We start from the raw sequence: 11,645 nt of genomic DNA, 5'->3' as shown, positions 1-11,645 counted from the left end.
CCTGTTATGGGAGGTCTTAATGTGGTCTGTGGCTCCTATGGGTACACAAGCCTCAGTATCCTGCACCTTCAGGCTTCCAGTTGGGACGGGGCGCAGGGGAGCCCACCAGTCTCAGATAGAGGGGGTCAAGCTCCAGGCAAGATTATCTGGGAAATAACTCCTTCCCTTCCCTCAGCTCTGGCCCTGTCCTCCTGGGCCCAGCCAGCCATCTGCTGTCCCTGCTCTCGGAAACTGGCTGCATGAAGCCAGGACTGAGGAGTCTGCTCTCTTGAGGGCCTCCGAGCCACCATGCCAGGCTGCAGGGATGCCCGAGCCAGAGGCACCCCATCACCTGGGAAGGGCCTACCTTCCTATCACACCTCTGTCCTTTCTCTCCTGCAGGACAGCGTTGTGTCCCCTCCATCTCCCAACTCCTGACACAGGCCTGACACAGAGTGAGGACACAGCAGACATTGGCTAGAGCAGTGAAGGCACGTGAGGCCTTGGTGACCGCAGTGTCTGTTCTCTGGGATGGTGTGGGTGGAAGGTGAGTCAGGATAGTCTGCTGGGCTTGTCCGGGCCCGGAGGCTTCTAAGAACTGCCTGCTGCGTGTGCATCAGAGGATGACTCCCAGATACCCTCTCCCCCACCCCCATTTCGGAGGCACGGACCACCCTGGTTCAAAATCAGAAGCCAGAGCAAGCCTCATGCCGAGGGCCCAGCCCCATAGCAGACAACGACAGAGCGAAGATCCCCATCAGTGGCGCTTTATTGTCACGTCAGGTACAAAAACATAGCACAGAAGGGCCAATGGGCCCCACTTCCTCTCCAGGGGGGCTCCTGGGAACAAGCAAGAGAACAGTGTAAGGAAGCAAAAGGGGAGCCACTGGCCGAGCCCTGCATCCCTGAGCCCACAGCTCAACCAGCACTCCCAGCCTAACTGCTCATGGTCATTTCCCCAGGGGTCACTGAATCACCTCCACTAGCCTGGACACTCCCAGGTATACCCTCCCTGGGGCCAGACATGGTGTAAACAGAGCCTCTAAGGAACCACGACAGCTTTGATTTGCAAAGAAGAAAACTCAAGGGGATGCCTGGGTGGCTCAGTTGGTTGGGCAGCTGCCTTCGGCTCAGGTCATGATCCCAGCGTCCTGGGATCGAGTCCCACATCGGGCTCCTTGCTCCGCAGGGAGCCTGCTTCTCCCTCTGACTCTGCCTTCCACTCTGTCTGCCTGTGCTCGCTCTCGCTCGCTCTCTCTCTGACAAATAAATAAATAAAATCTTAAAAAAAAAAAAAAAAGAAGAAGAAGAAAACTCAAGGTTTTCTCAAGAAAAGTGAAGTTGAGTCATTTGTTCAAGGTCACACAGTGGGAGAGGGGCAGAGTCAGAATTTGAACCCAGCGGGCTGGCTCAGAGCCAGCCTCCACACGCTACTATGCTCCGTATTCTTAACCCTCCCGTGAACAGCAAACACACCCTCATATAAACGACTCGTATACACAGCACACAAAACACTACCCACGGTCTCAGAAAACTCACACACAGGAAATACAACTTATCCATACTGCACACACACACACACACACACACACACACACTCATCTTCTCGGGCAGAACAGGGAAGAGCTCACCTCAGGAAGGGGCCCCCATGGGACCAGCCTGGGGACTACCCAGGCAACCCCTCATCAGCACACCCCCTTACCCAGCTTCTAGTCACTCTCCTTCCAGGAAGTCAGGTCCAGTCTGGGGAGTGTGCTACAGTTGACAAAGTCCCGAGGGAACATGTTGGACATGAAGATGTTGTTCTTGGACACGGTGGTGATGCCCGTGTTGTCACAGATGATACGGGGCAGGGAGACCCTGGTCAGCGCCTGCCGCTGCTGCCTGCTGAACACGCCCGTGTTCTCCCACCAAAACCTGCATGGGGACACCCGCGGACACTGTGCCCAGGCTGCATCGGCCGGGAGCACCTCTGCTGGCTTGAGCAGCTCCCTGGATGTAAGAGCACCACCGCAGACACCAGCTCCACAGCTGGGAGGGCCCCGGGAACCCCGGCATTACAGGGGCTTTCGCACGAGTGGGGCCCTCCTCACAGTGCGGTGGAGAGGAGCACCCTCGGCACCCCACTCACGCTGCACGGAGAGCGGTGGCGGTGCTCCCTCACGACTCCCTGCACTCTGGCCCGGGGCCATGTCCAGGGTGGCGCAGAGAACCTTGCTGTCGGTTTACAATGGCTCCACCCAGAGAGGGACACTTTTCTCTAGTTTTCCCAAGGGTGTAATACGGGCTAGGTAAGAACTGAGCATGGCAGATGTCGTGACACTAGCAGAGCCTTAGGAACTGTTCAACAGCGAGCATCCCGGAACCGGAGGAGTAAGTAAGAGCTGTGCTTTCTGTCTTCCCTCTTTCACAACGAGAGGTCCAGGCCCCTCCTGGCTGCATAGTAGGTTCAGAGTATATGAGGGATGACCTCGAGGCCCCAGAACACCCTGGAAAACCACAGATCCCTTCCCGCCCACAGTGCCCCCACCCCCAGAGGTTTGAGAACAGGCCTGCAACCACATGGCCGGCCTGAGCCGCTCGCAGCCCCCCTCACCGGTCACCGTCGCGGAGCTTCCTGAACTGGGTCCCAATGAGGCAGGCGAGAAGCGGGCCCACACGGCCTAAGGGCTCCAGGGGCTCGGCCACGCCACCCATCCAGATGTCAATGTTGTTGGGCGAACCGTACTGCTGCATCAGCTTCTCCGCCAGCTGCAGATTCTTCAGCACTGTGCCCAGCTCGCCCACCGTGTTGGGCGTGGGGAGCCCGCAGAAGCGCCTCCAGGCATTGTACCCTGCAGGGCGGGGGAGGGGGGAACGGCAGGTGAGGGAGGGTCCCACAAAACCCACCTCGCCAACACCTCATGACCATGATCGAGGCCGCGACCCTCTACTGAGGGACATGAGGGAGAGGAGGACATAGAGCACCTTCTCCCAGGCTCTAAGCCCCCAGGGAACCCCGAACTGAGGGGCCAAGGCCCTCTCTCTTTCCTTTGCCCCACCCCACTGTGAGGCAGATCCTAAACTGCCATAAGTCCTACAGCCTCCAAGTATAGGTACAGCTCATTGTCCCCCTCTGAAGATCTCAGACTTATGAGGGGGGAGGTGTGTCTAGAGGGTTCAGCCAAACCAGCTGTCCCATAATTTAGGCACAGGCTTTGGGGTTAGGCTAAGCTGGGTTGAAATTCAAGCTCGATCACTGACTTGGCTGGAGAAGAACCTGGGCAAGCCTCAGTTTTCTCATCTGTAAAATGAAAGTGATAATAATCTCTTCCCCCTCAAAGTTCCTGTAAAACAAAGCAACATGATATGTGATGGAGCCAGGTTTCCAGCCCACCTGGGCAGCTGGGGGCACTCTCTAGGGCAGGACCCTAGAGGGGTTGGTGGGGGACCTGGGGGGCTCCTGCAGCCCCTCACCTGGAAGGCCGTGGTCCCGGCTGCGCTGCATGTTCAGGGCAGGCAGATCCAGCCCGATCCTCATGACCTGCTCAAACAACCGCTCCCGGATCTCGTCCACCACGATCTGGTTCTGGCGATTCAGCTTGGCAGGGGTGGCCATGAGGCCCCTCAGGATGGGGTCAATGCCACCTGGGACAAGAGGAATAAGCTTGGGGAAGGGTGTGGCTTACAAGCCAGAGTTCAGATTGGAGTTAGGAAAAAGTCCCAGGTGCCGTCAGGGCATTGGAAGAGGGCTGGGCACACGCAGCTCCTGGTGCCAAGGTGGCCTCAGTGGGAAGGTCTTGGCTGGGGAATCGAGATCTCAGGGGATAATGCCATTCAGATTTGCAAGTTGGGGTGCACCAATCCCTTGGGCTCCTGGGTCACTAAGAATCATAATACACAGGAAGGACCCAGCTCCCTATGAGCCATCTGCACCCCTGGGTTTAGTATTATATACAGAAGCAGTCAGGTGAACTGAGCCTGGCTGAGGTCCCTCTCACCTTCCAGCACTACCCTCCAGGTAGCAAAGAAGACCTTGCTGAGTGGAACACGGGGGTTGGGCCCCATGGGCCGGTACTGGTTATCCAGGCGGAACATGAAAGGCTGGATGAGGGTGTGGCCATAGCGAAAGGCATTGGTGAAGACGTTGGCGATGCGGGGGTCCACCGAGTCATTGTAGCGGCGGTAGGGTGGCAGGTACTTCCTCATGGCCTGAGGTCCCAGCACCAGGGGCAGGTAGTCCCGGTAAGTGATGATCTGAGGAAGAGTCCCCACTCACCCTCTGTGCAGACTGTCAGCTGCTCCTGGTTTTGGGGGGGGGTCCCCTCCATTGTCCAGGTCAGGGAGTTGTCTCTCACAGCACTGGGTCTGGGTCTAAAAGGGTGGCACCAAGCTCCACCACTCTGTGTGACCCTGGACCAGTCCTGAAGCTCGGTGAGCCCCAGTTACTCAAGTGTAAATTAAGGATAATTACCCTACCCTCTGCCTTAAAGGATTAAATAACGAAGAGCTTTGTTAATCAACGGATCCTTTGCCCTCAAGTTATTCCAGTCTTTTTTTCTCCTAATTTATAAGTTCCTGAGGGCCAGGCTTGTATCTCATTTCTCTTGAAATTACTCGGGGCCCAGCAAGCACTTGGCTCACCATAGGGTTCAACAGGCCTTTGCGGAGAAGGGGAAGCAAAAAGGAAAAGGGCCACCTTAGATGATTTCCGCCAGGGCAAACAGGAGTCATAGACTCTAGAGTCTGGAATCTTCTGAGGCTTCAGTGAATCTCACTTACATTCTTAGTGCAAAGCAAAAACTTACCCTCCACACCTGCAACTCTTCTCCCACTCCGAGTCTAAGAGTATAAAAAAGGTGCGCATGCGTGTGCCTGCATGCCTGTGTGTGTGTGTGTGTGTGTGTGTGTGTGTGTGTGTGTGTCTCGGGGAGAGGATGGGAATGCTGAAGCATCAGAAGCTTGGAGAGAGAACCAGAAGCACTTCCCAGGGTTAACCAAGGGTGAGGAGACTAGGTGAGCTAGGATAGAGCTGAGTGGGTAAAGGAGCCAGGAGTCACAAGGAGAGGAGGAAAGGAAAGCATTTACTGTCTAGCTACGGTGCACCAGGCACTGCAGACCCACCCGTTTAACCCTCCCAAAACCATTCCCCATAGACAGGAAGCAGAAAGGGGAGTCAGCCTAGGAAGGAGTGGATGGAAGCCAAGTGACCCTTGTCAGGTGCTTAGTATCTGCTAGGCGTTTTCACACTTATCATTCAATCTTTACAGCATCATGGTTGCACACGCTGAGGCTCATGGGAGGCGGGGGTTAACTTGCCCCAGGTCACACAGCTAGGATATGGTGTAGGCGTGTTTGGATCCCAAGCCTGCCTGACCCCTGGCACTGCCAGTACTCAGGCCTGCTACCTGGATCATGGCTCCCACAATCTTGCGGGCTTCCTGGTAGAGCCTCTCTCCATCCCAGCAGGGGTTCAGGCGTTTGAGCTCTGTGGCCAGCCGGTTGTGCTCCCGCAGAAAGAGCGTGTGCATGGAGGTGAGCTCAGGCATCTCGCTTGAGCGCATATCGCCTTGGGGAAGCAAAAGTTGCTGTCATTCCTAAGATCCCATCAGGAAGGACTTGCTCCCCCAAAACTCCCTCCCCCAGCCAAGGTCTGAGACCCAGACTTCCTCTCTGTCCATCTTCCCACACCATGCTCAGTTTTCACCTCCTCTAGGAGGTCCTCCCTTGATGCCCAAGTCCACCATGATAACTTCCTCCTCTGTGTAGGGGTCCTGTTGGGTGGAGATGCTCATTCAGTAGGCAACAGAGCTGACACATGACTGGCCACATTCTGGTAGCCGAGACTGGGGGCTCCTGGAGGACAAGGACCAAGGTTTGTGCCTTTTTGTATCTGGCCTTCCATCCAGCTCGCAAAGAGACATGTGGAATTTAACACCGGCCGTGCCGGCTACAAAGTGGGTGATCCGTGAACTGCCTGGTTGACTTATTCCCTTGATGCATGGAGGGCCAAGACGTAGCGTGCTCGTTGGCCCTCCCTATTTTCATGCCTGTGCACGACAGCTAATGATCACAGCACTCTCTCCTGCTCAAACTGGATGCAACCTCAACACAAGACTCTAGAAAGCCACTACCATCTGATCAGAGTTGCCATCCCCATCCTTACTACATGCTAATTTGAAGCCTGCTGAGATGTTCAAAAAAACAAAAGCCAAGTAAGAACTCTAATCCCTCTAGCCCTCCACCTCTGGAAGGCCAGAGAACTGGGGCCAGACCCTATGAGCAGGACGCTGGGTCCAATCTTTATCAGCTCCAGATGCTGGTGGGAAAGAAATTCTTTGAGAGCAGGTTTTACTATCCCATGAACTGCCTGAGGTCATGATGATCCAGGCCCAGGACACGCAGCTTGATTCCAGGATGGGGGCGGCCATAGCTGGAGGAGGAGCCCTTCTTTTCCCTCACTAGCCCAGAAAAGTATGGGCCTCCGTGTGGACCAGAGCTGACCTTGACTCTCCTCCCCAGTGTCCAGGCAGAGGAGAGGCCACTGGAAGCCAACAGGGGGAGAGGCTGGGAGGCCAGATGTGAACAGAAGGGCCTCAGGACCACTACCCTGATTTAACAGATTTCCATTAAAAAATACTGAACGGGGGGACGCCTGGGTGGCTCAGTTGGTTGGACAACTGCCTTCGGCTCGGGTCATGGTCTCGGAGTCCCGGGATCGAGTCCCACACTGGGGTCCCAGCTCCACGGGGAGTCTGCCTTCTCCTCACTCAAATAAATAAATAAAATATCTCTCAAATAAATAAATAAAATCTTAAAAAAAAAAAAAAAAGTACTGAACGGGTGCCTGGCTGCTAAGTTGGTGGAACATGCAACTCTTGATTTGGGAGTTATAAGTTCGAGCCCCAGGTTGGGTGTAGAGATTACTTAAAAATAACATCTTGGAGCTCCTGGGTAGCTCAGTCAGTTGAATGTCCAACTCTCGATTTCGGCTCAGGTCATGATCTCTGGGTCCTGAGATCAAGCCCAATATCATGTTCCAGAGTGCTCTTCCCTCTCCCTCTGCCCCTCCCCCACCCAAACAAACAAACAAATAAATAAATAAATCTTTTAAAAAAATTAAATAAAATCTTAAAAAAAAAAAAAAAAACCACACTGGAAAATTTCTAGGCGTGGGCACCATTATGCTCCAACCACTTCCCTAGAGCTGCCACATGTTTAAATTTTAATTTAAATTTCACCCTCTCGTATTACAGGGACTGGAGACAGCAGGAGGGGATAGTCTGCAGCTGCACCATCCCACAGAACTTTCGGAATTGATGAAAACGTTCTACATCTGTGCTGCTCGACATGGGAACCACTAATCTAGGAGACTGCTGAACACTTGAAATGTGGCTAGACCGGCAGAGGAACGGAATTTAATTTAATTTAATTTGAATTAATTTAAATTTAAATGAAAATTGCCACATTTGGCGCGTGGTTACCACAGGCAGATGATGCCGTCCCAGAGAGTGAGGACGCCGCGTTCCTCTCTGTCCCCACAGTTCACTGCTCCTGGGGACCCATCTCTCTGCCAGAGTCCAGAGGGAAAAGGAGAGATGGAGAAAGGGATGGACCGAAGGACAGAGGCTCCTCACCCATCCCTGAGTCTCCTTCTTAGGTTTGGCTTTTTGGTTTTTTGTTAGTTTCAGTTTGGGTTTTTTGGTTTGTTTGCCTTCCCGGCTCCACCCAACTTGTCACCAAGGCAACGGGACTAAGGTGAAGTTGGTGAGGGAGCCGACAGAGTCGGTCTAAGTGCAAACCCACAGGCTGCTCACAAACAGGCCCCCTGCGGCGCCAGCGCTGCGCCCCGCCTCCACCCCCCACCCCAGGTTCCCACTCCGGGCTGACCTGCCAGGAAGCAGGGGATGTTTGCCGAGCGGTTGGTGAGGAGGCAGGGGTCATCATGCAGGGTGTCGAAGGGCAGCAGGGCCCGGCCGTTGTCGCTGAAGCGGGTGTTAACAGCCATCAGCCCCAGCCCATTGGACGTGTTCCGAAGCTTGGCGGCCAGAGGCTCCTCGCTGCCGTACACCATGCTGGCGTCCACGAAAGAGGTGAGCGCGTTGATCTGATTGCGGATGGTGATGTTGCTGTCTGTGCAGGCCGGCGAGGAGCGGAAGAAGGGGATGCAGTCACGTTGGTTTTTGATGCGGGGGTCATCTGGTGGGATCTGTGACACACAGACAGGGCCGGTTGGCTCTCCGCCTGTCCACCCCCTACTCCCAAGGCCTTGATCCCACCTCCAAAGCAGCCTGGAACCCAGGACCAGAGGGGGAGACCCAGACACCGAAAGGAGGGTTTTTCAGGACTTCTGGCCCCCCTCGGCCTGCAGGGGGTCCTCTCGAGGCCCACAGAGGCTCACTGCCTGAGGCTGCACCTGCGGTGTTCCTCCCAGCTACCAGCTTTGGGGGTGGGATCCGGAATGGGGAATGTGCGGGCCCCCTGGAGGAGGGCCAACCAGTCCTAGCCTAAACGTCCTTTCTTTCTCTCCTTTACTCCAGGGGCTCCGCCCCTCACTCTCCTGTTCTCTGGATGCGGTCTCGAACTCTCAGTTAGCTTCCTCTTTCTTTTTTTTTTTTTTTTTTAGCCTCCTCTTTCTCTTCATTTCCTGCTCCCCCCACCCCACCTCCCCGTCCCTCTCCTGTCTTTCACTCTGGCCCGTGCCTTGGTCTCCTCTCCCTCTCTCCTTCTCAGGCATTCTCCTACCTTTCTCTACTCCTCTCCCTACTGTGCCTCAACCATCCGGTCTCCTCCAGCCCTCCTGCAACCGACAGCCCAGGCTCTGTGCAATGTGTGCCAAGGGCAGGGGTGAGGAGGTGGCCGTCAGTGAGGAGGAAAGGGACTGAGCACCTGGCACCGGCACCCCGAAGTCGGAGGGAGATGGGAAGGTCCTCCGCACGGAGGCAGAGGCAAGTTGGTGGCAGGGCCAGCCCTAGTTGTTGGGGAGGGAACTCTAGGCATAGAGGGAGGTGGCCGTTTCCAGGAAGGATTCCCCCTCTCCCCACTGGGCAGGCAGCGGCGGGGCGGAAAGAAGGGAGCACCTTGAGCGGGAAGCAGGGCGGCTGCTGCAGGCAGCTGGTCTCGCAGTCGACACCAGCGACGAAGGAGACCCGGGCACCCGGGTCCGGGCTCAGGTCGAGGTCGTGGTCGATCAGCTGGCCCCACTGCATGAACAGGAGCGAGCGCTCCTGGTCCGGGGTCAGCTGCTCGGTGGGGAAGCGCACGATGGCGTTGGAGACTGCGCGCGCCTGTGGGACACAGAGCGTCAGGGGACACCTGGGACCCCGCGCCTCGGGGCCCGGCCTAGCCCCCCACCTCCCACCCGCCACCGCCGGCCGGCGCTCACCAGGGGCACCGGGAAGCCGCCGCGCTTGACCCCGGGCGTCCAGCCGTAGGGCAGCGAGGAGCCGTCCTCATACTCGGCCGGCAGCCAGCGTGCAAAGGCGCGGTTGGAGGCCCCCAGCGTGGGGCTGCGTCTGCAGAGGGAGGACCGGGCGCTGACGTAAGGTGGCCCCGGGGGGAGTCGCCCTTCTGCCAGGGGCCACCTGTAGCCGACCGCACCTGTTGTTGCAGTGACCGGTGATGGTACGGTACTTGTCATTCTCCGGGCACGTCACCCTCACGTCCTGGTAGGCGCAGCCGCTAGACTTGGACAGCAGATTCAGCTGGGCTGGTGTCAGCATGTCTGGGGCCAGGGAAAGAGGGGCGTGGTTGGCTAGTCCCCTCATCTCCTATTCTAAGCTGGGGAGTCTTCCTTGGGGGCCCAGTCTGAGGACACAGAAAGCAGATCCCGGAGCACCTGAGACTCCCCAGAAGAAGAATGGGAGGTGGGGGTCACTGGGAGATGGCCGAGGTCACTAGCAGAGCAGGGGACCAAGGTTGCAGGGGTGGCAGTACCAGTGATGTTGAAGGGCCCCCGCTGCAGAGGCCGCAGCTTCCCCTCCAGCAGGCTTAGGGCCACGTGCAGGTAGTCGGCAGCCCGCACAGCTGTCCTGGTGGCTGCCACCGGCTGCTTGAAGTAGGCCAGCAGTTCCATGGGGCTGGCCAAGCCACTGTGAAGACGCCTCTTGATGCTGCTTAGAGAAGAGAGGAGTGAGGCCAGAGACAGTGGGGCGGGGGATACTCCGCAGAGCCCTAGCCCCCAGGCCAGCATGCAGGACAGCGCAGACAGAACCACAGACAGGAAGAAGGTTTCTCTTTATAAACGGAGTGTGGATCTGGGTGTCCAGACAGAGGCAAAGCCATGTGGAGGGATGGTTTTGAAGGTATTCTCAAACCCAAAGACACTAAGACCAACAGGCAAACAGGGGCTCTATTCCCACCCACGACATCCCTGTGTCAAGTTGCTTCTCTGAAAGACCTGGGGCAGCCGTGCCCAGAGCTGGGAAGTGCCCGGCACCCCACCTCTCCCGCCGCTCCTTGTAGGCCGTGTCGACTAGTCGCTTGGCTTCCTCCATGCAGGTCAGTACCACTGAAGTCTCTACCTCCTCCAGGACAGCTGCCCAGAACAGGGGTCACAAAGTCAGGAGTGGGCCCCAGAGCTAGGGTGGCCTGTGCCAAGTCCTGGACACTTAGAACCACCCCGAACACACCCTTTTCCCTTCTTTCTGCACCATTACCTGGACTGGCACCCTCAGAGCGCTGGGGCACAGCCAGAACGGCCAGGAGCCCTGCAAGGACTGGTAGCAGCTTCATCTCTGCAACAAGACCCCAAGCCCAGTAAGTCCAGAGGGCCCAGTGCATTTGGGAGAGAAGAGAGCCCCACCAGCCCTCTCCTCCTGACCCCTCATTCCCACCTTCATACTCCAGTACAACCTCAGTGGGTCCTACCTACCTCCTCAGGGAAGGGGTCCACAGCGCCCCTCTTTTGCTAGCTTCAGTCTCTTAACCCCCAGGACCTCACCTCCGAAGTTCACCTGGTACTGGCCAGGAGGCTAACCTGAATCAAGGCCTTTATGTCTTCTGCACTGAGGGAGGGGGCGGGGCAGAAGAAACCCCGCCCCGGGAAACTAAATGCTCTCTCTTCCCCCCACTGGGGTTGGGGTGCCCAAAACGTGGCCCCTCATATGGGAGAGAGGGACAAGAAAGGAGAGACCAGACCAGTGCCCAGCCTTTGAACTTAGCATCCCACCCTAGAGCTTCTTAGCTCCCATTGTGTGCCTAGACCAGTGCTATCCCTATGGGGGACAATTAATGCCCCTCTAAAATTCTGGTTAAACTATCTGGGGGTCCTTTGAAAGGTACAAAAGTCAGGAACCAACAGCCTAAGAAACTATAGGACATGGAATGACCCCAGAGGAGGAGGGAAGGTGTAGGGGACACCTGGAGTAATGATCAATCAGCCTTGGAGGGGCTGCCCCCCACCCCCAACAGTATGCTGGCCCCTGGCAGCAACCCCATTCTTGACAAAGGCTGAAGGGACAGGAAACCTGGCAGGAGACCGTTGGGTTTCATAGGAAAGCCTGGGGGCTACAGGCTGGGGACCACGGTAACTTCCTCCCTCCCTGGTCCCCTCCCCTTTCTTCTCAGCTCCGGGCAGCAGGCTGTCTTCAGCACTCCTGCCATCTGCTCCTGGATTTCAGGAACCAGGAGAGAGCAGAGCTGGATGTGGTTAGTGGTCAGTTGGGTGACAAAGCCCAGGGCCTCTC

General features: G+C 56.7%; 1 protein-coding gene across 9 annotated transcripts; it reads right to left on the bottom strand.

The window, feature by feature from the left end:
* Positions 1 to 730: 730 nt before the first annotated feature.
* Positions 731 to 11,422, bottom strand: MPO (myeloperoxidase). Of its 9 annotated transcripts, none has more exons than XR_014304651.1 (14): positions 10,828 to 10,976; positions 10,617 to 10,694; positions 10,402 to 10,495; positions 9,895 to 10,070; positions 9,559 to 9,682; positions 9,344 to 9,473; positions 9,039 to 9,245; positions 7,849 to 8,167; positions 5,367 to 5,527; positions 3,960 to 4,215; positions 3,436 to 3,606; positions 2,576 to 2,813; positions 1,295 to 1,896; positions 731 to 1,060 (listed from the first exon to the last, which is right to left on the bottom strand). XR_014304651.1 is itself a non-coding variant. In XM_082705976.1 (14 exons), exons 2-13 carry the CDS (start codon positions 10,690 to 10,692, stop codon positions 1,689 to 1,691), a joined length of 2,160 nt encoding a protein of 719 aa, XP_082562102.1. In that variant the 5' UTR covers positions 10,693 to 10,694; positions 10,828 to 11,422; the 3' UTR covers positions 731 to 819; positions 1,682 to 1,688. The 9 variants fall into 9 exon arrangements, 6 of the variants coding, with proteins under 6 accessions (XP_082562102.1, XP_082562103.1, XP_082562104.1 ...); XR_014304653.1 differs by having other exon boundaries at positions 10,794 to 10,925; XM_082705976.1 differs by having other exon boundaries at positions 731 to 819; positions 1,682 to 1,896; positions 10,828 to 11,422.
* Between the last annotated feature and the right edge of the window lie 223 nt (positions 11,423 to 11,645).

Source organism: Mustela nivalis, assembly GCF_964662115.1.
Source record: "Mustela nivalis genome assembly, chromosome: 17".
Classification (NCBI taxonomy): Eukaryota; Metazoa; Chordata; class Mammalia; order Carnivora; family Mustelidae; genus Mustela; species Mustela nivalis.
The sequence above is the reverse complement of the archived record's forward strand: the minus strand, read 5'-3'. Positions and strand labels throughout refer to the sequence as shown.

Bases quoted from the DNA above. Each gene is read 5' to 3' on its own strand.
- MPO (XM_082705976.1), bottom strand. From the start codon at position 10,692: ATGAAGCTGCTACCAGTCCTTGCAGGGCTCCTGGCCGTTCTGGCTGTG. The intron at 9,474-9,558 runs GTGCGGTCGGCT...CTCCCTCTGCAG, and splicing joins ACCGGTCACTGCAACAACAG to ACGCAGCCCCACGCTGGGGG. The intron at 1,897-2,575 runs GTGAGGGGGGCT...GTCCCCATGCAG, and splicing joins AAGCTCCGCGACGGTGACCG to GTTTTGGTGGGAGAACACGG.